At 39.6% G+C, this 25238-nt stretch overlaps 1 protein-coding gene across 1 annotated transcript in view; it reads right to left on the bottom strand.

Annotated features, from left to right (window-relative positions):
- LRMDA (leucine rich melanocyte differentiation associated) overlaps window positions 1–25238 on the bottom strand; it is a 572901-nt gene that overhangs the window by 530119 nt on the left and 17544 nt on the right. The window contains exon 2 of the mRNA XM_043987518.1: window positions 24690–24807. Within this exon, the coding sequence (XP_043843453.1) occupies window positions 24690–24807 (118 nt within the window). The remainder of the gene's footprint in view (window positions 1–24689; window positions 24808–25238) is intronic.

Here is a 25238-nt window from a genome sequence, read left to right as displayed (position 1 = left end):
TGTTGTCGGTGTTTCATCAGCTATCATCATCTTGAAGCTTCACGCTCTCATCCATAGAACTCCTGAGTTGGCAATGCAACCCTCACTTCAGCAAGCTGCAGCACAGTGGAATTCCTGAGATCCAAATTACCCCAAGTAATTCTTGTCACATACCCCATAATTCCAACTGGATCCAAATTTCCTCTCGTTCATAGTCTCTTTCTGGATGCTACCTAAACAATGGAGCTACAATGACAGAACCACTCATAAAAGCAGCTACTGGAGAAGACTAAGAAAGACTAGTTAGAGTCCCATCAGCCACATCATGCTAGTTAGTGAATTTCCTAGGGCATGTATATATGTATGCATACATATATACATATAATTTTTCCTTCTTCCCAGGGTATGCCATAAATAATGATTAGCCATGGGGCAGCTAGGTGGCACAGTGGAGTACCTGAGTTCAAATCTGGCCTCAGACACTTAACACTTACTAGCTGTGTGACCCTGGGCAAGTCACTCAACCCCAATTACCTCACTAAAAAAAAAATAATAATAATGATTAGCCATAAGAGAGACATCTAACACTGTCCTATAAAAGAAGGGCTGTAGAATGGCTGGATATGTTTTCTTCTGCCTTGTGGCTTGACAGTCTCTATCTATCTACAGCTCATCTCAAAATTCTGTCCTGATAGAGACCTTGTTTTGAATAGCAATGAAGTAAGATGTTTCCCTTGAAAGGACTTCCATCCTTGTGGATCTCATTGTGCGAGGGCTCAGTGGTGCACCTCTGACAACTCCATTGGTCCAATTTGCCCCCAGGGGCCTGATTTGGAGGCAGCATGGGCCAGCCCTGCATAGCGCAAAACTGATGGTTTTCATGTGTGAGCTTCTGCAAACTAAAGACCCAAGAACAAGCATCATTCCCAGCGCAACCCAAGAGGAGTCTGGGGAAAGGTTTATGGGGTCATACACAGTTCAGAGGAAAGCACAAATTTCAGCCTCAAATTGTAAAGTCAGCACTGAGCTCAAACAGCAGGTTGGGGACCCTTTGGCTACTAACTAAACATCCTTGCTTTTCTTTCCACTCCTGGGGACGTAAGATGGGCCTCCTGCATTTGATTGTGAAATAGTTCACATGAATGATGCTGATCTTCATACAGACAAAGGGAATAAAAGTCAGATAGGCATAGAACAACTTTGGCTTTATTGCAACCTCTTCTGTAGGAACCATCATTGATCCATTAATCAACCGTTAAGCAACTACTATGTGCCAGGCACTGTGACAAAAAACAAAGCAGCCCCTTGCCCCCACAGAGCTTACTTTTTTTTTTTTTTGGTGAGGCAATTGGGGTTAAGTGACTTGCCCAGGGTCACACAGCTAGTAAGTGTTAAGTGTCTGAGGCTGGATTTGAACTCAGGTACTCCTGACTCCAGGGCCGGTGCTCTATCCACTGCGCCACCTACCTGCCCCCCGAGCTTACTTTTAGTGATTGGTTAGACCAGTGATAGCCTATGTTTCCTTTAGCAAATGTCAGGACCTTCTAAATATTCCTTCTAAATGCGGGAAGAAGTAGAAAGGAGAAGAAGCCTGGGTTCTACCACTAACTAACCCATAGTGGGAGATCATTGCATCTACCTCGGATGGCATCAGTTTCTTCTTCTATGGATGGGGATAACTCTGCTATCTACCTAAAGTGGTTTTATAAGGATCAAAAGTAGTTGTAGGTGGTGCAGTGGATAGAGTACCAGCCCTGGAGTCAGGAGTACCTGAGTTCAAATCCGGCCTCAGACACTTAACACTTACTAGCTGTGTGACCCTGGGCAAGTCACTTAACCCCAATTGCCTCACTAAAAATAAAAGTAGTTGTAGCAGTTTGAAAAGCACAAAATGCAGCATAATTCAGAGTTATTGTTATTTTTGTGGCAAACAGTTAACCCTTCAGAGGTTGGAAAAGAAGGGAGAGGTTGTGATGGGCACCAGGAGAGGATGTACTGGACCAAGAAAAGGACGGATCAGTCTAAGGAAAATCAGTGAATCCTCAGGTCAAAAATATACACAAATTCTGGGGCAGCTAGATGGTGCAGTGGATAGAGCACCAGCCCTGGATTCAGGAGTACCTGAGTTCAAATCCGACTTCAGACACTTAATACTTACTAGCTGTGTGACCCTGGGCAAGTCACTTAACCCCCATTGCCCCACAAAAAAAAAAATCTATACAAATTCCAATATGAATTCCAGGTGAAGTCATGCTAATAAGCTCGTGGGTCTCATTTAATATTGCCAGAGTGTCCTCGAGACTGCTGATGGTTCAATAAGAGACCCAGATTTGGAGGGTAGAGGCTGAGACTACTTGGTGACTTTATGTGAACCCAAGGGAATGAATCAGAAAGATTAGCCCACAGAAATCTCAGAGTCAAAGGGAGCTTTACAGATCTAGTCAAAATAGCATTGTTTTGGAGCAAGAAGAATCCTTAGTGATCACAGAGTTCAGCTCCTTTATTTCACAGATGAAGAAAAGGAGATTCAGTCACAAATGAGTGTTTTTGCCTTCCTTAATTTTCCTGGAAGTTAACGCATGACTACGCACAGAATCAGCCTTTAATAAATGCCTCTTGAATATTATATACAATATATAAATATATTTTTAAAATATTAAAAAATAAAATAGGGCAGCTAGATGGTACAGTGGTTAAAGCGCTGGCCCTGGATTCAGGAGTACCTGAGTTCAAATCCAGCCTCAGACACTTGACACTTACTAGCTGTGTGACCCTGGGCAAGTCACTTAACCCCCTTTGCCCCACAAAAAACCCAAACAAACAAAAAATAAAATAAATTTATCTTAAGCAACTGAATGACAGAGCTAGAAGTAGAAATCTGGTGTTGATAACTACCCAAGTATTCTTTCCATGCCACGGGCTTGCAATTTTTACGTTGTCTTCCCCTCCTGCAGATTTTAATCAGAGGCCATCTGAACTGGCTGGAATCATGGAGATCTATCAAAACTAAGAAGTAGAGAGATCACTGCATTTGAAGTCAGAATTCCTGAGTGTAAATTTTAGTTCTACTGCCCATGACCCCGGACAAGTCATTTAATTTCTCTAGGTGTGAGTTTCCCCATCTGTAAAATGAAGGGATTGGACTTCATCACTCCTAGGGTTCCTTTCAGTTCTGAACCCATGAACCCAAGAGTTTGGCCACTGAAAAGGGGAGGTGCTCATAAGGTAAAGGTGCATGTACATGAGAATGGGCAGCTCTTTCCATATATGCCCGATATTTCTGTCAGAGCAGATCTCTCCTCCATTACAGAGTTCTGTGGGGCACAAGACCCCTCCCACTGCACAGGCTAAAAACAGGGAGTAAAAAGTACCAGTAATGAGCCCTTTCTTATTTAAACAGGCCATTTTTCTTCCCAATAAATGCATTTTTTGTCAGCTCAAATATTCCCCTTTGATAAAACCAGAAAATAATTAGCCTTAATAGCTCTGCTGTGAATAATACCTCACGAGAGGGTGGCAGATGTTAATGTGAACCTTCCATACCAAAATTAAGTCACCCCCTTCCCCCACCCCAAAAGTAATGAAACAAGAAAAAAGATTATAGGTTTGGTCCTTCTCAGGAAGAAATGTATATTTAAAATAAATGCATGAAATCCTTTAAAAACAGCACACACCGAAAATCCACGTTGAGTTTGATTTGCTTTCCAAATCACACAGACTTCACTGTTGCGCACATTCTTTAAACAAGTACAACCCCCAAGAAGTGTGGATAGATTTAAGAGAAATAAAAGCACGATCAGCTAGCTTGTAATCTTCTTTTCTCTTGTTCTCCTCCCCATAGCTGCATTAAATTGCTGATTGGGAACAATAACATATTTGTGCTTTTATAGGTAGAATGATTGGTATTATGCAAAGATTTGGCTAACAGACTAAAGGCGCATTCACACTGTGCGGGATTACATGCTGTTAATAATTTTCTAGATGCTCTGGGGAACCCATAATTCCAGAGGACTACAATTTAGCAGCTCAATGCACACTTTGTAAGATGGTGAGCAAGATGCATAGTCTTTCTTTTCAGAACCGGGCCAACCCATTAGGTATTGGAAAACCCTTTGGAGAAAAGGCCCCCATTATTTATATGTTGCATTCTCCTTCTAACCTACCCCTCCCTCAAGATCTTCCCTCAACTTTGTGAGCCCACTGCTATTTTCTGACCTCTTGTAAACTGACCCCTTGGTCTAAAGTTCTCTTACATGTATACCCCCAGGCCAGGCCACTGCACAGCAGAAATCTCTATTTATCCCAGTGAAAATGAGGATTTCTTTCTTATGCCAATTTGTGGGATTGTCCAGTAGTCAGTAAGTCTGGGGAGATAGCAAGTGACAACTTGGGTTTATAGGGGTTTTATTTGTGGTCCTGAAGAAAAAAGTTTGGCTCTAAGAATTGAGAAACTGAGGGATCAGTAAGTTCTATTTCAAAAACACTCTACAGAGAGATCCTTTTTTTTCTAAAAAGGCACTAAAAGACCTTTTATTGTGATACAGTGCTCCTTACAAGGCTAACACACATTTGCTATAAAATGGCACCCTAAAAGGCAGTAAAAAAGCAGCTTCTCATGTCCTACTCCCATATCTGGGAAATGTTAACTGATGTCGGCCACCAATCCCACTCAAATCCTACCAGTACTGCATATGTCTTCGTATCGTTTCTGACATGTTCGCTCCTTTCCAGGAGCCCAGAGAGATGAACAAGGCAAAAGCGGGCCTGTCCATTCACTAGGGCCAGGAAAGTCCACAGAGATCTCCTGATTTTTTAAAAATCAAGTTTCCCAAGCATAGTCGTGAAACTAAATTGTAATCTATGCCCCTCTCACTTTACACATAAGGAAACTGAGGCCTGGGAAACGTTAAATGACTTATACATGTTTACCAGGCTAGTTACTGGCAGAAGTAGGATTAGAACTCAGATCTCCTGACTCTGGAGTTTTCTCTCTCCCCTGTCCTTCCTCCCCAAGCTACCAAATGAGGACATAGCTGAGGAGAGTGGAATTCAGATGCCTTTTGGGGCCAGGGTTATAATTAGTTGTCCGGTCCCAGTTGCTTGCAGAGTAAACAACAACTGATAAACCCATGCTAGCTAAAAGTATTTATTACATTGCAACCCCGCTGCCAAGTGTCTAACCATTTTAATAAAAAGCTATTTTCTAAGGTTTATATTTTATTGCATGTGTGACTCCCTTATTGGTTAGCATTTTGGAGTTGTGGAAAAGGTTATGAATTTAGAAACTGGCTGCATTCATATCATATTTAAAACTTAATGCTATTTTATTAAAGACATATGGGCCTCCAAAGTACACATATTAAATGTCATGTAAGAAAAGTAGCAGTTTAAATCATGGTCAAATTCATTTTTGACGTGACTCCTGAGGCTTCCCAAGATCTGAACTATTTCTTTGTAAATCTGGCAGTTTAACCACACTCATAAATCACTTTCAAAGCATATTATTTCTTAATTTTACTGCATTAGAGAGCATTTGGCCTACACAGTGAACTGTTTGTAGCAGTTATGTGGACAAAGTTGCACATTTAGTCATATAATGTGCAAAGGAATGGGGTGGGAAAGGGGAGGATGGGGAGCGGAGCAGAGAATGTCTTGTTTTTCCATCCAAAACTTCTCTCATATTTATTTTAACCTAAGTAAATGCATTTCACAAGGGTCAGATTGATGCATGGATTTTTGGCATGGAGGAAAGATGCAAGTGGGTACTAGTCCTTCCTGAGCACAAGAAAGAGACATAATTTGTAATTTGATCCTTTCTAAAGCAGCCCATGACTGAATTAGAATGACTGCAGAAATTATACTTTTTTTTTTTTACATTAAGCTGAACTGAAACAGATTTTTAGAAAATCTTATTTCTTTAGTGTGGCATTTAGTTCTTTGGGATATTTTTTGCATGTGGTGTTTAGTTTTAAATTTGCAAACAACCCAATCATTTCAGCCTTTCCTCTCTAGGCTGAGTCCCTTTGGATGATGGGATAATTTTCCATTAGGGCAAAGTTCTGAACTCCAATCCCAAACTTCATTCCCATTTTTTTCCCCACTTACTACAAGACAAGTCATGTTCAATCTAAGGTCAAATCAAGGAAACTAGTAGACTCTGGGTTTGATTTCCTGCGTGGAGAGGGCAGAGTTTGTCAGGAGAATTATAGAAAGATTAATATTTTTTACCTTCAAGAAGGAGCTCATAGGCTAGCTTTCTACTCACATTTTCTTTATCCCAATTGATCATAGCTCTGAAACCTTCCCCACCAATACCTATCAGAACCACAGGTTCCCACCATGCTTGAGGCTGTTCCACTCTCATTTATTCACTAAGTCAAGGACATATATTTCTCAATTTATGCCCCTGGCCACACCAGTGGCTGTTCCATTCTCATACACTCCCCTTTGTCCATAAAGTTAGTGAGATATTTTTCTGATTCACAGTATGGGTGAAACAGCACTCAATCCTCACCATAATGACCCATGTTTTTCCAGGCTTCTTCTAGAGACAAAATTAGTAGATGGTAACGGTGGATGGTTGCTGGTCTTGGACAAGAAAGAAAAAATAGGACAATTCCAAACAAAGGGACTAAATTGAAGACCACTGTCCACACAACAGTCTCTGCAGACACATGAAGGTACTGTACATACGTCATCAAAATTCTGCTAGCCCTTGTGAAGAATATACCTCAGATGAGAAGACCAGGGCTGATGGCAAGACTATCGTCTGCCTGCCAGAACTGACAGCAAAACTTAGATGCCTCACAAAAGGTCAAATATGCCTAAAACAACAAAAACTGGTTAAATCAGTCCTCTTTGAACCATAGAAAGTCAACTGGATTTGGAGTCAAGGGATCTGGGTTTCAATCCTTGTCTGCCACTGACTATCTTTACGACCTTGGACAAGTCACTTCCCCTAATGTGGGTCCCAATTTCCTTATCTGTGAAATGGAATTTGACTAGATGATCTCTAAAGTCTCTTCTAGGTATAGCCTTCTATGACCCTTAGAACACTGCGACACCTCTAATCTCTCATTCGGGGTTTTCAGATTATAAAGCGTTCTAAAACAATAACTGGAGGCTGTCATCTTCCAGTGAAAGAAAAAAAATAAAAGATACTCATTAGGATTTTATTTGTGCCTGAACCATTTGTGTTATTGGGAGAGATGAATACAGAGAGCAAAGCCCAGGAGAGGTTCTGGACCTCAAAAATTTTATGATAATTATCAACAATAACGGGATTGATTTCTGAATTTCAACCTCCAGCTAAAACAGTCATGAAAAGCCAACTTAGATGAGAATGAAAAGCTCTGCTTAACTCTACTTAAAAGAAAAAAAAACCATAGCCTTGACTCCTAGATGGAGAGCATTAGTTTCCTTAGCTGAAAAGGAATAATGAGTTCTAATTCAGGTAATGTAGCTCAAAATTTACTGCCATATTTAAAACTGCACATGAAAAATAAAATTGTCTTAAAAATGTCCTCAGTAAAAAGGCTGCGTGTAATTGCAATCAGTGACAAAGGCATTGAACTTAGTTAAATTAGCATCAAAGGGAGCCCTAATTACAGAGCATCTTCGCCTCATTGATGGCACCCTGTCTGTTACTGTATGACGCCCCACCGTACAAAGCTGAAAAGCAAATAAGGTAATGGTAGTATTGTTTCTCCAGGGTTCTAAGAGCAAGCCTACAAATTCTTAACTCTGGCATATCCTGATCCTCTCTCTGGTCACCCTTTTTGCATGGTCAGTGAGACATAAACAAATTATTGTAAGACATGATGTACATGTGGGGAAGCCAGGCAGAGTTGCCCCACTGATTCCCTACTCCTCCGGGATCAAATATAAAATCCTGTTTGACCTTCAAAACCCTTCACAACCAGGATCTTTCCTACTCATAACTTATTCCCCTCCACAGTTCCTAGCAGAGTAGGGGCTGAATAAATGCTAATTGACTAACTCCACAAATTCTATTATACAGCAATACCAGACTTCTTCCTGTTCCTTGTACATGATGGTTCATCTCATTTTCATTGGCTTCCCACCATGTTAGAATGCCCCAGTGGTCTCCTCCTCATCTTTACCTCCTGCCTTCTCTGGCTTCCTTGAAGACTTGGCTCAAATGCAAAGGCCTTTCCCATCTCCCGAGATTCCATTTCATTTGCACTATATATTTTTTCTATGTTCATAATTATTTGCACGTTGACTATCTCAAAGTCTAATGAATGAGAGCTTCATGAGAAGAGGGACAACATTTTTGTCATTTTTTTGTAACTCCATTGCTTATCACAGTGCCTTGCACATATAAGGTACTGAATAAATGATTGATAACTAATTCTCACCTAGTCTCAAGTAGGGGATGTAAACACTCAAGAGCCAGATCCCACAGATTTAGCCTATACTCAGCAGACCATGCTTGTTCCATACCTCTGGGTAGACCAGCAAGGAGTAAGATAGAAGAGGGTGAGGGCAGCTATGTGGCACAGTGGATAAAGCACTGGCCCTGGATTCAGGAGGACCTGAGATCAAATCCAGACTCAGACACTTGACATTTACTAGCTGCGTGACCCTGGGCAAGTCACTTAACCCTCATTGCCCTGAAAAAAAAAATGGGAAAGGGTATTAGGAATCTGTTCCACCTCCCATCATGGGGATTTTCTTCCTTCTGCTAATACAATAAGGGGAAGATTAGTGGTAAACGGAAGAGACAATATAAGAAGGAATTAACACTACAAGCATTGGGTAACTGCCACACAGGAAGGATTCTCATCATTAAATATACTCAAGATTCAATGCAACTTCTCTAGTCCAAAGAGTAATTTCTAGTTATTTGTCTGCATTTTTCTAATTCATCTTGACTCAGTTTATTTCTTTCTTACCTTTCCTATCCTTATGTCTAGAGAGTTCATTCTGGTTCTCTAGGAGACATGGAGTGTACTTAGAATTATAATAGCATCATAGCTATAGGTCTTAACAAAACATGTGTGTGGTCTGCAATCACCCTCGGTAAGAGGGCCACTAAAAAAACAAAGAGAAAGAGAGTGAAGATGACAAAAAGGAAATCTAATTTTAATTGAGAGAAACAAATGATTTTGTTTTACAGTAAATATATTTTAATGTGTGTGATTATCTTCCACCATATTTATCCTTGGTAATAGGCTGCAGCCTGGTTACACCCACCATGAATCTTTCCAATGCCCTCTAGGTGACCCCCACTTTTGATTCTCTGATGGTTATGGTCCCAAAGATTCACAGCCACATAATAGTGCCTGAATAATTTTGATATAAAAGAATGATGTAATTGTGTTTCCGCATTGCTTTTGCATTAATGACATTGAAAGCACTAAACCATTTCCCAAATTCAGTCCATCCTGTTCTCTTTCTACTATTCAATGCCCAGCAGACTGTCCATCTGAAGTGTGCAACTATCCAAAGGCTTTGTGTTGATGGAACAGTTTCCTGGGCTATCCGCACAAAACACCATACTCTGGTGCTTAACCTGAGTCCATGCACTTTTAAAAATATCTATTTTGATAACTTTGTTTCAATATTAATTCAATCAATATTCAATATTCAATAATGCCTCTTATTTTATGTTTTTGAAAACATTATTCTGAAAAGGGGCCCGTGGGATTTGCCAGGTTGCCAAAGAGATACACAGAACAAAAAAAATTATCAAGAGCCTCTCTTCTGGACAATAGGCATTCTTCATTCAGTGCCACACAACAAGATTATAAAATTATAACATTATAAGATATCTGGCCATAAAAGGAGGTGGGCTAGTCACTCAAACTAGAAGCAGGGCTTCTTAAACTTTTTCCAATCACCACCCATTTTTGCCAGAGAATTTTTTATGTGACCCTAAGCATATAGGTATATAAAATAGGTACACATAGGCTTTTACTGGTGACAAATTTTTCACAACTCCATATGAGGTTGTGGCCCACAGTTTAAGAAGCTTTAAACTAGGGGGAAGCTAGGTGGCACAGTGGATAAAGCACTGGCCCTGCATTCCAGAGGACCTGAGTTCAAATCAGGCTTCAAACACTTGACACTAGCTATGTGACCCTGGGCAAGTCACTTAACCCTCATTGCCCTGCAAAAATAAAATAAAAAAATAAAGAAGCTTTGAACTAGAGGGAATAATAACAGAAGAAAGTCTACATGCTACAATTCTAACTGTATTGTTGTTGTTTGTCCTTTGTTACTGAAGAGGACTGTGACATCAGGGTGATATGACTTGCAATGAATTGGATTAAAGTGAGGGAGGTTTGTGCAAGGTCAACAACTTCATTCTCCCCTCCAGGGCCATCTGGGTGCAGTGGTGAGATATACCTCAGGACAGCTGGAGATGACCCTGGATGTTTAAGGCAACTGGGGTTAAGAGACTTGCCCAAGGTCACACAGCTAGTAAATGTCTGAAGTGAGATTTGAACTCAGGTCCTCCCTCCTTCAGGGACAGTATTCTATCCACTAGACCACTTAGCTGCCTCTGATATCTAGGGGAAGGCCTTGAGTACGATCATATAATTCCCCTACTGAAAAAAAAATTCAAAGGCTCCCTCTTACCATCAGGATCAAATATAAAATCCTTTGTTTGGCACTGAAAATCCTTCATAACATAGCCCCTTCCTACTTTTCCAGTATTCTTACTCTTTACTTCACTGAATGCACTCTACAATTCAATGATACTGGCCATGCCCCAATCCTATGCCTATCTATGCATCGTCTGCCTCCAAAATCTGAGATGCTCAACCCTCTCTTCTCTGCTTCCCAAATTCCCTGGTTTCCTTCATGTAGTTCAAATCCCACTGCCCACAGAAGGCCTTTCCCAGTGTCCCACCCCTCATCCTCCATCTGGTGTTTTCCTCTCTGAGATTACCTCTCATTTACAACGTATACATCTTGGATATACATGGTTGTCTGTATGTTGCCTGGTCCAGTGGAACATGACCTCCTTGATAGCAGGGACCATATATTTTTATTCATTTCTTTTCAACCCGAGTGCTTAGCACAAGGCCTTACACATAGTCAATGTTTAATCAATACTTGCTGACCAGTTGACTCTGCATGATATTTAAACCTTTCCACAATTTATCTCCTTCCTACCTTTCCAGTCCTTCTTACATATGACTTGCACTCTAAAGTCTAGCTATGCTGGACTACTCACTGATCCACATACACAATGTATCCTCTTCCATTTCCATGTCTTAGTACTGGCTGGCACCCATGCTTAGAACATGATTTCACACTGCTTCTTGGACTGGTTTCCAATAATGATAATCATAATCATAATAACATTTACATAGCACTTTAAGGGTTGGACCAGTGGATAGAGCATTGAGCCTGGAAAAGGAAGACTGGTTCAAAGACAGCCTCAGATACTAGTTGTGTGATCCTGAGTAGGTCACTTAAACCCCTGCCTGGCTCAGTTCTTCACATTAAAATGGGGGATATAGATAGTACCTACCTCCTAGAATAGTTTTGAGGATCAAATGAGATAATATTTATAAACTACTTAGCATGGTACCTCCCACATCTTACGTACTTGACAAATACTTGTTCCATTTTCTTTCCTCTCCTCTCCCAAGTACCACTTGAATTCAGGTCCAGGTCCAGACCTCTAAATACTATGCCACCAAACTGCCCAAAACCTAACCCAATTACCATTTTCTCCATGGATACTTTCCTGTTCCCTCCAGTGGCTAGTATATTCCAGTCCTCAAACTAGTTTGTATTCATTTGCATGTGTGTATGTGTGTGCGTATACAAACATATATGTACATACTTTATCTCCCACAACAATGGAAGCTCTATGAGAATAGTGACTGCTTTGCCTTTCTATCTCTAGCTTATTTTAGTGTCTGGAACACAGCAAGTGTTTAATAATTGCTTGACAACTGATTGATTGATTGAATGAGTGGGCCCCTTCTAGAGGATTTCTGGTAGGCTAAGCAGAAGTCTTAGATTGAGAAGACACAGATGGTTGTATTCTGCTCCCATGGAGGGAAGACCCATGTTGATGAGCTCAGAGTTCCAACAAGTATTTTTCAATATAGACATATGCTCCCATTCATATTGTGAGCCATGTGTATATGAAATTGTGAGTCATATGTATTTTCCTTTTAAAGAGATCTCATTTTAGAGACACATTCTATGTTTGGACCAATATAGGTGTGTTTATATACTAAAATCCTACAAACATTGTAAAGCTTCTCTTGGCACTGAGATGAAGGGAAGCACCACATGCTACCATGTGCTCAGTATCCAAAAATGTAATCAAGGTATGTATATATTCACATCCATAAACTTTAACCATAAATAAATATACACATAGCAATCAATCCTATCTTTATTCTTAGGAAAACTTGTAAGTTAACTCCTACCAACACAGTGAGTAGATGATGAACAGTCCCCAACTTGGCTTGGGTACATGTATGCTCCAGCAGCACAAATATTCATGCCAAACGCATTAAGACAAATGGGTAAGATTTTTACCTTAGTCAGCCTTTACTGAGATCTACATATCTACTCAATTAGGAAGAACAAAAGTTCAGTTGAACGCATGTCGTTGGGAACTTGGAACAACAGAGACCATCTATATGATAATGATCAAGAAATACTCTTTATGTCACTAAATGTCATTATGGAGTTTAGATTTTTTTCTATCTTTTTCCTGAAGTCAATTATCTTCATACCGTGAGTAGAATTCAGTTTTAGGGGAGGGGACCACAAAAGCACACATACCAGAGAGAGAAATGTCTTCCTCGTTTCATTAGTCTTCCTTAGTCTGATGATTTCTGAATAGCAAAATAATGCTAGTGTGTTAATATTTAATTTTGCATTAGACCAATGAATCACACCATTTGTTCCCAATAGTGTGGAATCCATGTGAATACCTATTGAAACAGCTATTTCACTAGACTCTCCATTATTCTGAACCTTCTCTCTCTTATAGGGGGCCAAAATAACCAATGACTCTGAACAGTTGATATCAACTCATTCCATCTTACTGCTTCTAAAATGAGTCTTACTCTTCTGGAAAAGCCCCTACTAAGCAGTAAATTGTTCAGAAGATGAATAAATAGAATAAGGTCAGTTAAAGGGGTAGAGATATGGTTACTACCAATGAGTCTCCCTTCAAATGTGAGTTAGTATTTTGCCTTTTGGCTCCATTCCCCGGATGGCTCAGCTGGGGATGCCCTTCTATTTCTAATATATACTTTCCATCTAGTCACTCACGCAAAATTACCTTGCTCAAACTCCAACAAGATGGAAAAAAATTGTAAATGTTTTTTAATTACATGCCATCCGATACTCATCAATGCTCCCCTAGCTGGGAAGTGAGTTCACTCCATGGCCAGAAGCCAGACTAAGCCATATGTGTGAGATCCTGTTGTTCTATCAGTTTTGAATTTCCTCACAATGAAAGCTTTAAATCAAATTCATCCCTGCTTAATACAACTACATATCACCACCATCCCAGCTTGGTTTCCTCTCTTTCCATTTCCTAAGCTAACTGATTTTATGTTCATCTCCTTTCCTATAAGTAGGATTTTTTTTAAATTACAAAATTAAAATCCCATCAAACCCCCTGCTACAGTGACCCAGGAAAACCCAATGGTGATAATATGAAGGTTACTACCACAAGAAGCCATTAGGGCCTATCATAGCCATTACTCTCACATGAATACCTATTTTGAAACTTTTCATGGTCTAGTTAAGGACCATTAAATCTATTTAATCTGGACTCTTCAAGAACTAGATTACTGAAATGAGAGGGCTTCATGATCTGCTCTATAAGTATATATTGAGGGACCAATTGTTCAATAGGGTTCCTTATGATATATGATGATATGATGATGTCTCCTTTGAAGCTATTATCATTGATTATATCCTAGACAGCTGGGGGCCTCCGTACTAGATCCTATCCCTTCTCAGTCTTGGGGCCTCCATTTTCTCATGTTAGTACCCCCTGGAGGATTTTCTGAGCTACTTTGTTTACTTGCTATCTTGGAGACAAAATCAGAACTGGGGCAGATGAAGGACATTTACCACTTCATTTGGTAACCTTGGGCCACTATCATCATTGTCATCGCTGTTGTGGTCATCGTCATCATCTTCACTGCCATTATCAACAACAAATATTTATCAAGCCCAAACAAAGTCAAGACAATATATCAATGTGTATAGGGGCCATTTACTCATAAATGTAAAACTGGAAAGGCTTTTAGAGGACATCAAAATCCAACCTATTCATTTTATAAATGAGAAAACTGAGGCATAGAGAGCTTCAATGATTTGTTTAGGGTCATGCAATTACTAAGTGTCTGAGGCAGGATATGAACCCAGCTTTTCTTGACTTCAAGTTCAAGGATCTATCCAACAAGACATGCTGCCTTGCTATCAAAACAATTTATTGTGCTAAATCAAGTAGGGCAACAATTTTAGAGCTGAAAGGGACCATAGAGTCTACTTAGTTCAGCTAACATTTATATGGAATTTGAAGAAAATTTTAAAGTAAAGTACTTTAGATATATTATCTCATTCTTCTTCATGATTTTTTTCCAATGAATTGTAATGCTGATTCTCCAGGCACACCCCAGATACAGAACTAATGGGAATTGATATCCCATTACATCCCTAATACCCCCCAAGAGAAACTTGAACCCAACCTCTCAAGAAAAAAAGCCTGATTCTATTTTGGATTTTGATTAGGTGATCCATTCTCAAGGCAGAAAGACATGCTACAGAAGGAAGCAAAAGTAGCTACATTTTGATGGCATTTCTCCTAAAACATGAAATTCTATGTATTATTGGCAATAGTTAGATAGGATACTAAAAAGGAAAGCCAATAAAACCCAATAATTGATGTTCCCTTATAAGTGTGCAAGGAAATGTAACATCAACAATGAGGCTGAAAAAGGAATATAGATTTTTTTTTCACCTCCTGGATCATTACTATTCACATAATCTCTATTTGTCAAAGGAAATCTAAATCTCCTTTCTCCTTCAATATCAGCCATAAAATGACTGAGAATAAATTCTGAATATGATTCACATCATTCCATGATAGATAGGCCCAACTCCAAAGTTCTCTACAACAACTGAAAAATGAAGCAAAATACCAATTTCCATGAGCTACACAAAATCATATATCCAGGTAGTTAACTGGCATTTTTAGATTCATAAAGACTTTTCATAATATATCAACATGGACAAATCTCATCACGGTACCTTTCATACAGTAGGCGCTAAAGATATGTCGATTGAATGAACTGAATGGCCTATATCATTGAACAGAAACCTCACAACCTGCTTGTTAATTTCACAAGCTATAAAAACAAATGGAAGCCAGCATGGTATGATAAAATAAATGCTGGGCTTCAAGTAAGAAAAAACAGGTCTCAATTCAAGGATATGCCATTTCCTAGTCATGAGAATCTAGCCAATTTCTTTATAAGCTTTAGTCTTTTCATCTATAAAATGAAGATACCACTACTTATATTCCATATTTCATTGTGAAAATGACTCACAAACACTCCTACCCAGCTTCAAACAGAGGATCTTATGCTACCTCTTGGTTATTCTGAGGGTCAAAGTAGATATTACATATGAAGTATTATCTAATTGTCTTTCTTTTATCAAAATTATGAAATCATTTAATGAAGTTCATACTGAAATCCTGGGGCAGCTTTCTATCCTTCTATTTATATACAAGTACACATGTATTTAACATGTAAAAGATTTTTCTTGCACAGGTAGAGAAAATAACACTTTGTAGTTAAATTTGCAGTTGAATAATTTTTTTTTAGTTGAATAAAAGTATTAGAATGCAAGCTCACCTTCAATAGTAGGGGTCAGCAAACTATGGCCCACAGGCCAAAACTGGTTTGCCACCTGTTTTTGTATGGCTCATAAACTAGGTTATTCTTAGCTCATGGGCTATACAAAAACAAGTGGTGAACCAGATTTGACTCATGGATTACAATTTTCCAACTCTTGCTTCATAGGTTCACTGAAATATTCCTTGGTTTAACTACAGTAGTATACAAGACAAAGGAGATGACAAGTACCTTACCCTGTTCCTACCTGGTTTGGAATTATCCTATTCAGTCTCTATATTTTGAAATATTTTCAGTCCATATATCTTGGAGATCATGAATATCTGGCACGGCAACATCTACTAAAGAAAAGGTTGTCTTTGAGTTCATTTATTTGGTGGTGGTGGTGGTGGAGGTTTGTTTTTTGGTTTGTTGATTAATGTAATATCCAAAAGATTTGGGGAAATAGTTTGTACTGAAATAATATTCTGTACCCACCATAGTGTAGTGGTTGCATTCTTAAGAATATTTTTAGGCCCATGTTTGTGTTATGGTGAACTGTCCTTTGTCAGTCTGTGAATGATAAGGAATATCTGAGGTACAGTTTCAGCAACTAGGTCACATCAAGCTAAGTATTTTAGAAAGGTTCAATTTTTCCACCCCCTGTGATGTTTTGCACAGTTTTACCATTTCTTTGGATGCTCTATATTAATCACTCATTCCAAGCTCCTTAGAATAACCGTTCTGTAATTTCCAGTGGTAATGACTTTTTTCCTGAATTGCTAACCCAAACAAAGATACAAAAAACTTTCATTTTTTGACATTTCTTTCTCAACAGATTGTTGATTGATATTATATAATGGTTTTACATGAGGGCCTTGTGATTACACTTTTGGAAGTTAAGAGTTAATGAAGAGTAGAAAAATATATCTAGTCCTATATCTTGTTGGTCACATGAATGAGAAGTGTTTACAGATGTTCAATATCTCTTTCATGTCACTTCTGCTACAGTGGCATTTGATGCCTGTACTTAGGGATATTCCTTGATATCTCCACATTTCCTCCCATGATTTTTTACTATGGCCAAAACTGTCGTATATATTCTTTCCTATTTTGGCTTCTGGAACATTATCATACTTTCAAATATTGTGAAAGAATATATTACAAGTACATGCTGGTTATAGTTCTTAGTTGGTTAAAGCTTTTCTAAATTACTCTGTTTTGATGTAACTGGCCTGTTAGTTTTGATTCATGTTTTCCAACTTAAAGAAGGCTTTTTCCCCCAAAATTCCTATCTAAGCATGCCTATCTTTTTTTCATAATCATTTGAGATCAGCGATGCTTTTGTCATCTGCTTCATTATTAGGTATAATTTATGGAGTTTTCACTAAGTGAAGACTTTCAGTGACTTCAGGGTCTTCAGCTTTTCCCTTTTCACATGCTAATGCCTTTTCAATTTCATTTTGTATTTAATCTAATCTTGGTTAGAGTTGAAGCTATTTTTATGATTGCCCAATCCACTGGTCAGCAATATGTCATTTTGTGACCTGAAGCTAAAAGTACCCTAGACAAAGAAAAATATGAAGCCCTTGCCTATAAATAATGTGATGTGTTTCTAGTTTTGTTATGATGTAGTAAGTATGTATAATACAAATATTAATGTCTTTAGCCCATTTTGTGTATACTTATAGTTTTCCTGGTTTAGTGTTAAGTACTTTCTATAGTCAATCACTTCTTACAGGTGGGGTATGGCTAGCTGATTTGTACCAATGTAGGCTACTTAACTTTGTTAACAGAATAGGAAGAGGCTGAATTTGAATTTCTGTCTTCTGTGTCAAGTTGATCATTGGTACTGTTTTCAACAGGGTTAGCCTCTAATCATGTTTTGTCCTCTCCTCTCATGCTTTATTTACTCAGGCCAACTCTAGCCACTGAAACTACCCTTTTGGAAATTCTGTAGCACTGGGGAGAGTAGCAGGATGGCAGCTGATTGTCTTTAATCAGCCAATTCAGGATGTATAATTGACTTATAGGAGAACTTAATTTCTTAAAGTAGCAGTTCTTAACTTCATAATCTTATGAACTTTTGAGAAAATACTTTGAGAATGATTTCAATATAATTGTTTGCTTTCATAATCTTATGTATTTTAAGCATTTAAAAACATTATTCTAGAAGGGGTCCACAGGCTTCACTAGATACTGTCAAAGGAGTCCATATAAACTCCTAATTAATCTTTTTTCCCCCCTGAAAATCTAGATTTTTATATAATAGGCTGACTTAATGAAGGTGTATTCACCTGGAATTTTTCAAAAGCCATGTGAGGATCATCTGATAATGAGTGATACATAATTTTGTCAGAGATCTTTAAAAAGATAAACTTATTTGCATTTGAAAAATTATTAAGCACCTACTATGTGCAGAGTACTGTATAAGAGATATGGAACGTTGAGACATAAGGATGAATAAGATTTATTATTCTTACCACATGAAATTAAATCTGGCATAAAATGCAACTGTTTTTCTATAACCATATTCCCAATTTTTCCTAGTTTATCATAACCAGTAAACTTGGTAAAACAGAAACAGAAAGAGTAGTCTGTTTCTTTGGCAGTCTACTGAGTGGGTATAATGCCTGTGCAAAGAATCCAACAAGGAAAGGACAAGGAATAGCTAAAGTGTGAGTTTGTTAAATGTCCAGGCAAAGCACATCAGGATCAAGATCATACAGCTGACAAAGAGACTAAGTTTTCTTCAATAAGTACTTAGTGCTTTCCATCAGCTACTCTGTGTTGAATTTGTATTCATCTGGTTTGGTTTTGGAAAGAAACATTGATGGTAGTTCATGAGCAGTACGTTTAAATATCCCCCCAAAATGACAAGCTTTTGAGGGTAGCTAAGAAGTTGGAGAGGGGACAGGGATTTCTGAAAAGACTCGGGGGCTATACTTGGAAAATAGAAAGAGTGGCTGAGGGAAAGCACTTAAGTACCTATTGAAGAAAACTTAGTCTTTTTGTCAGCTGTATGATCTTGATGTCTTATACTACTTCTTCTGCTCTCTCTGTTCCCAATACTAGCCTATATTTCTGTCCTTACTTTCCCAGTTCACTACAGCTGGTTTTCTTGCTGTTGTAGCAGTAGTCTAAAGATTCTGGCCTCTATGCACCATGTATTCTCTTTTTTTTGGAGCCCTCTGCCTCTATAATCCTGCCAGTTCTGCATTTTGTACCTATTGTTGTATTTTTAAGTGGGTACATGAAAAGTTGGTCCAGTAATATGAAAGAGGGGACACGAGAACATGGTGGAATGGAAAGAAGCCTAAATTTGGAATTTGTTCCAGTTTGAACCCAGAACCCAAAGGAGCTGGGTTCAAATCCTATTTCAGCTCTCTGAAACTCAGTTTCCTCAGTTATAAAAGGAGGGCACTACACTTGATGATATCCACAGTCTCTTCTAGTTCTAGGTTAATAATTATGGGGCAATTTTGGGTAATAAATTGGGGCTGGTAGGGAGATAGGCCCGCAGTCAGGAAAATGAGTCCCAACCCAGCCGTAGATATTATCTAGCTGTGTGACCCTGAGCAAGTTACTTAATACTGTTTGCCTCAGTTTCCTTATGTTTAAAATGAGCTGGATAAGGAAATGACAAACCATTCCAGTATCTTTGTCAAGAAAACCCCAATTCCGGTCATGAAGAGTTGGGTAACACTGAAATGACAGAACAACAACAATCGTTATAACCCACACATCAAGAGTACTTAAAGATTTACCAAGCAATTCTCCTCACCTTAACATGGTAAGATAGGTAATACCAATATCCTCATTTTCATTTTAAAGATGAGGAAAGCAGATTTCAGGAAGATTAACTGAGTTTCCCAAATACACACAACTGCCATGTATTACAGCCAGCATTTAGACCCAGATCTCTTCTAACTCCAAAAGCCATGTCCTTTCCCACCACAATGTAGTTAATTGTTCTCCGCAAATCTACTGCTTATGATATAATGTCAATGGACATGAGGACATACAAGTCTGCACACATATTCAAGCACACACACACACACACACATATGCCTGTCTGCACACACAGGCAAACATGCACACTCTCTACTGTAGAATGAGTCACTATGTCCTGCCATTCTTCCCCAGCCTCCCTGCTATATACTCCCCCATCTATAAATGTCTGTAGATTCAAGAGGTTGTAGAGAAATTTCATATACATGGCATAACTAGTGGGGTTTTCAGGTTTAAATAATTGTATCCCCCCAAAATGACAAGCGTGTTCTTTGCCCAAGCAGAGATGAATAATTACAAAACCAGGACATAATTAAGCATTTCTGACTGTTGTATTCTTAAGCCATCGGCCTGACGTGAAGGGCCATCAGTAGGGGTGGCATGCTCTGTCCTGGACGCCCACTCCACTTTGATCTCTTCTTCTACCAGTAGACTGAGGTCACCATCTGATCACAGAGGAAGCTGTCTGTCTAGAACTCTGAGTCCTCATCCCAGTCAGCTCTGCCCACTTTGCCTTAACACTGAATGTAATACAATGAGCAATATTTAGACAAGGGAAAATATTTTCCTTAAAATACAATGATAGAAGCTGGCTTCAGGCTGTTGTCCCATCGTCTAGCTCTAAGACCAGAGGAAAGGAAGAGTCCATTGTCTCATTAGCTCCTGGTCTGTCAGGAATGGTGTGAATCTTTCCAGAGGAAAATCAAAGCCCAGAAAGAACCAGGCACTTTAAACTTAAAAAAAGAGAGAAAAATCAGAAGTGGGCAAGAAATACATCATCTTAAGAACAAAAGAAGAGAAGAGGAAGAGAGAGCAGAAAGAACATGAGGACATGATTGATACCAAATGAAGGCTTTATGAGCCAGGGGAATTGATCAATTCCTGGATTTTGGTTTTTTTTTTTGGTGGGGGGAGCATTTGAGTTGACCAAGGATGCTCAGGCAGTCCAGTATCAGTCACAGCCTTCCAGTTTGAGGGCTGTGATTAGAGAAGTATTTTCCATTCTCCCAAATATTTTATGTCACAGATGAAATGAAAACAGCTCCCCAAATCATAGCCTTTTTGATCATTCATCAGCACTTTCTGCTGAATAAGCATAACATACCTCCTCTGCCTCAGAAGGGACAGAAGCCAACTGCAAATTCTGATTTTGTTATGAAAAATAGGCCTTTACCCAGAGTGCTCAGTACATTCTCTGGAAATTGCTCTCTTTTTATAAACCTACTCCAAGAATACACACACCTCTGTGAACATACAATTATACGTCACACCTGCTTTTTGGGGAAGGGGGCAAAGAGGAAGAAAAGGGAATAAGCATTTATATAGTCACTTTTTTGGTAAATATTATCTCATTGAACCTCAAAACAACCCCGTGAAGTAGCTATTAGTGTCACCATTTAACAATTGAGGAAACTGAGGCAAATAGAAATTAAGTGACTTGCTCAGGATCATACAGTTTCTGAGGCTAGATTTGAACTCACACCTTCCTGTTCCAAGCCCAGCACTCTATCCACTGTGCCATCTGCAGCTGTCTTTGCAGGGAGGGGAGAGAAGATGTGAAGAATGAGATCAAGACACACGATTTCTCCTATGTAGAGAACTCCCAGCATGGAAGCCCCTCCATAGATGCAGATCTCCAGTTACAATCTAGGATTGGAGAGTTATCTGAGGCACTGAGGATAAATAACTTGTTCATGGCTATACAGCTGGTATATGTCAAAGGAAAGACTTGAAACCAATTCTCCTTGACTCTCTGGAAGCCAGTTCTCTGTCCATGCTCCAGGCCACTGCTCACAATCCTCCAATCCCAGCCCTTCCTTCCTCTGGTAGGAAGAGAAGACAAATAGTAATGGGTGGCCCCAGGGTATGTTGGTAGATCCCCTATACCCACCCTATGCTGCCCTGTCCAGCAGCATATTTTCTAGGAATGCCCATGTCTCTATGTGTTATTTCATAGCCAGGAACAGTCACACACTGGTACTTAAGGGACACGAGGCAAAAACAATCCCCAACAGTTCCTTTGAACACCTATTTGCTAATTCGTTTGCATCGTCAGGTGACTTTTCCTGTTCCAAATTAAAGTACCACCTCATGTCACACATCACCTAAAGGAACGAAAGGTGACGTAGGGTCAAGTGAGAACAAAAGGTCTAATATGTAATCAAAAGCTTGGAAACCTCTCTGGGGAAAATCCCATATAATGTAGGGAGGGAAAAGTGAGATTTGTCACCCTCGCTAGGTGTGTGGCCTTGAGAAAGTCCCTTCTCCTACCTGAACTTCAGTTTCTACATCTGCTAAAGCAGGTGGGGTCAGATGAGATGATCTCTAAGGTCACTCTCAGTTCTGAGGAACTACAAAACACTCATCTTTAGTCCGGGCTTGGATGGTTAACAGGCTCCAGCTCTATAGGTTGTTGTTCTTCCTCCCTCCCCGCCCCCCACCCCCTTTAAAGAATTAATGAGCAGCTCAAGCCATATGCAGTTAGTGGGGGATGTTAGGGCTCCTCATTCAGACAGGCTAACTCTGTGACTGATTAGAGGCTAATTGGTAACTCTGAAGAGCTGTTTTACAGGAGATCCTTGAGCTTCTAGAAAAGCTGTTTTGTCCACAAAAAAGAAAAAAACACAGTTCTTGCCATCCTTTAGAGAGCAGTTCCCTTCTCTCCCAGGCTCCCCCCAAGTTTGTAGCCCAGATGAAGATCTTTACATGTCAGCATTAACTCAGAGCCGGAGGAATATCGATCTCTTTACCCTTTTTTTAAAGGGTGTGTAAGTGAAGGCAAGAGAGAGGAAGAAAAAAAAAAAAAAGAAACCAGGATGACTACAAAGGCAGAGAAACACAATGTATTTCACCTACTTCTTTGCTGAGGTTCATGATGTCAGCTTGTCTCCAGAATCTTTTCACACACAAAAACGGCTAAGAATGAAATTATTTTATTTGGTGGGAATTATAAAAGCTGAAATAAATGAAGGCACCAGTAAACAACATGTCAAACCTGTGTCATGGTGAGAACAAGTATGAACATTTTTATATTTTTATACATATGAATATAAATTCATATTAATAAAGTGATTTGATCTGAATGAACAGTGTATACTCAAATTGTATACATAACAACGCATTGATCTGGGAGTGTCATGCATGCATGCACACTCCCTAATGTACATTTCCTTTACAGTTAGTGTTTTTATTGAGCAGAAATAAAAACCCCCAAACCCCAAATAAGTTGAGGCTGATTGATCTGAAGAGGAAATACAACCCGAAGGAAAAAGTTTTCTGCCCTTGATTATAATTTTAAATAGGGGGATAAAAAAATTAACCACAAACTGGACTACTTGGATTCCTAAAATGATAATGGATAACACTTACACAGCATTTCAAGGATTATAAAGCATTTTGCAAATATTATCTCATTCGAGCCCTCAATTAACAAGCCTGTGAGGCCACAGCCATGTTTATTGCTCCTCATTTTACTGATGAAGAAACTGAGGTTCAGACAGGTTAAGTGACTTGCCCATGATCATATACCTACTAAGTATCAGAGGCAGGTCCTCCTGACTACAAGGCCAGTGCTCTTTCAATCCATCAGTCAATTAACAAGTATTTATTAACACTATGCATCATTATTATATATTATTATACAAGCATTTACACTATCTCTCTAAACCTTTCAACATATTTAGACTTAACTAGAGGCAACTGGTCCCATCCTGCAGAGCACCAGGGCAGAAATGGTATTCACTGGGGTCATCAACTCCATCCCCCTGACTCTGTAGTATATTATACTTACAGCACAGCCAGATCCCCATCATTTATCCTGTCTTTTAAAAATCTTCCTATATCTGAATTCTCGACATAAAGCCAACTCTCCCCTGTCTCATCTGTATTGTCATTACAGTGACACCACATTAAATTTCTCTGTCTCATTCAGAGTCAGCTGGTAGAGAAAAGGTCAATAAATGCCATCCATGTACACTCTGAAGAGCCACATGTGGGTAGCACATACAAGCCAGGGGACAAATTGTCAGAAAAAATTGCCTTCTCTTCCCGTGCTGTCTCCGAGAGAAGCTACTGCGCCTTAACCTCTGGACAGAGGGAAATCATTTTCTTGGCTCCTCTGATGGCAATGGAATAGAAGGGTCCCATTCCCGAGGCACCGGTAAAATCCTAACCACCCCAGAGAGAGCAGAAGCCCAATACCTCTCTCCCCAATCTTCTCACCAGAGCCCAAATCCCCTAATTCCCAAAGAAAGCACATCTTGGACAAAAACACATGAAACTCTACTAGAGTGCTCAATGTTGTGTTTGAAATACAGGCTCTTAGGGGCAGCTAGGTGGCACAGTGGATAGAGCACTGGCCCTGGAGTCAGGAGGACCTGAGTTCAAACCTGGTCTCAGACGCTTGACACTTACTAGCTGTGTGACCCTGAGCAAGTCACTTAACCCTCATTGCCCAACCAAAAATTTAAAAAAAAATTTTTTTTAAAAGAAGAAGAAAGAAATACAGGCTCCTGCAGGACCTTACAACTGAGATCGCCACATGGATGAGGTCAGCTGGGTTCCTTTTAGGCCTGAGTACAACATGGACTTACCAATGACATGTTACAGCCAAGAATGTTTCAATGACATTCCCCTGTATTCTACTATCACCTTCCAGGTTGTCAGAGAAGAGAGTAGGCCTCTTGACCCAGTGTGGGTACCTCTCTCCCAGCTGATTAGGACCCCTTGCGGACCACAACTGCACAAGGTGCAGGGCCCAGTGCACAGAGTAAATCAGAAGTCGCTCCATTCTGAGACCAATGCTGCCGCAAAGATGAAGGCCTAGGGCCTACTTACCTTGGGCTTCACTACTTTCATGAATTTCCCTCTCACCAGGGCCTCCTCACGCTCCCATTTTGTGACTTTCTTTGCATCCAGAAACTTCAGGTTAGGCAGCTTGTGCAGAACAAAGCACCTAGAATGGAAGGACCAGCAGTCACACAGGGAGGACAGGTGAGACAACATTTCCAGGCCAGGCCCCACCATTCTCCAGGCTGCTCCTTGTGTGCTCCCCTCATCCACAAAAAAGTTAACAAAATGCCCAATTAGCATGTGGGGAAACCTCCCTTGAAAAGTGGCCATATTCATACATACATGCTGGGTAAATGTAGTCATTTACCTCCACACAGGCATGTGACTCTTCTGTTTACACACACACAGATAACTATATTTTACATACATACAACTACAAAACCCATATGTGTGCACACATACACACAGGGAGCTGAGCACCTCATGGAGGGATAAGCATTACATGGTCTTCCATCGCTTTCACCCCATTTTGGAAAATCAGCCCAGACTTCTCCCACTCAACCCACTTCTCTCCTCCCCCACTAAAAGAACCCT

Source organism: Dromiciops gliroides, chromosome 2 (assembly GCF_019393635.1).
Source record: "Dromiciops gliroides isolate mDroGli1 chromosome 2, mDroGli1.pri, whole genome shotgun sequence".
NCBI lineage: Eukaryota > Metazoa > Chordata > Mammalia > Microbiotheria > Microbiotheriidae > Dromiciops > Dromiciops gliroides.
This window is presented reverse-complemented; position numbering and strand designations above follow the sequence as displayed.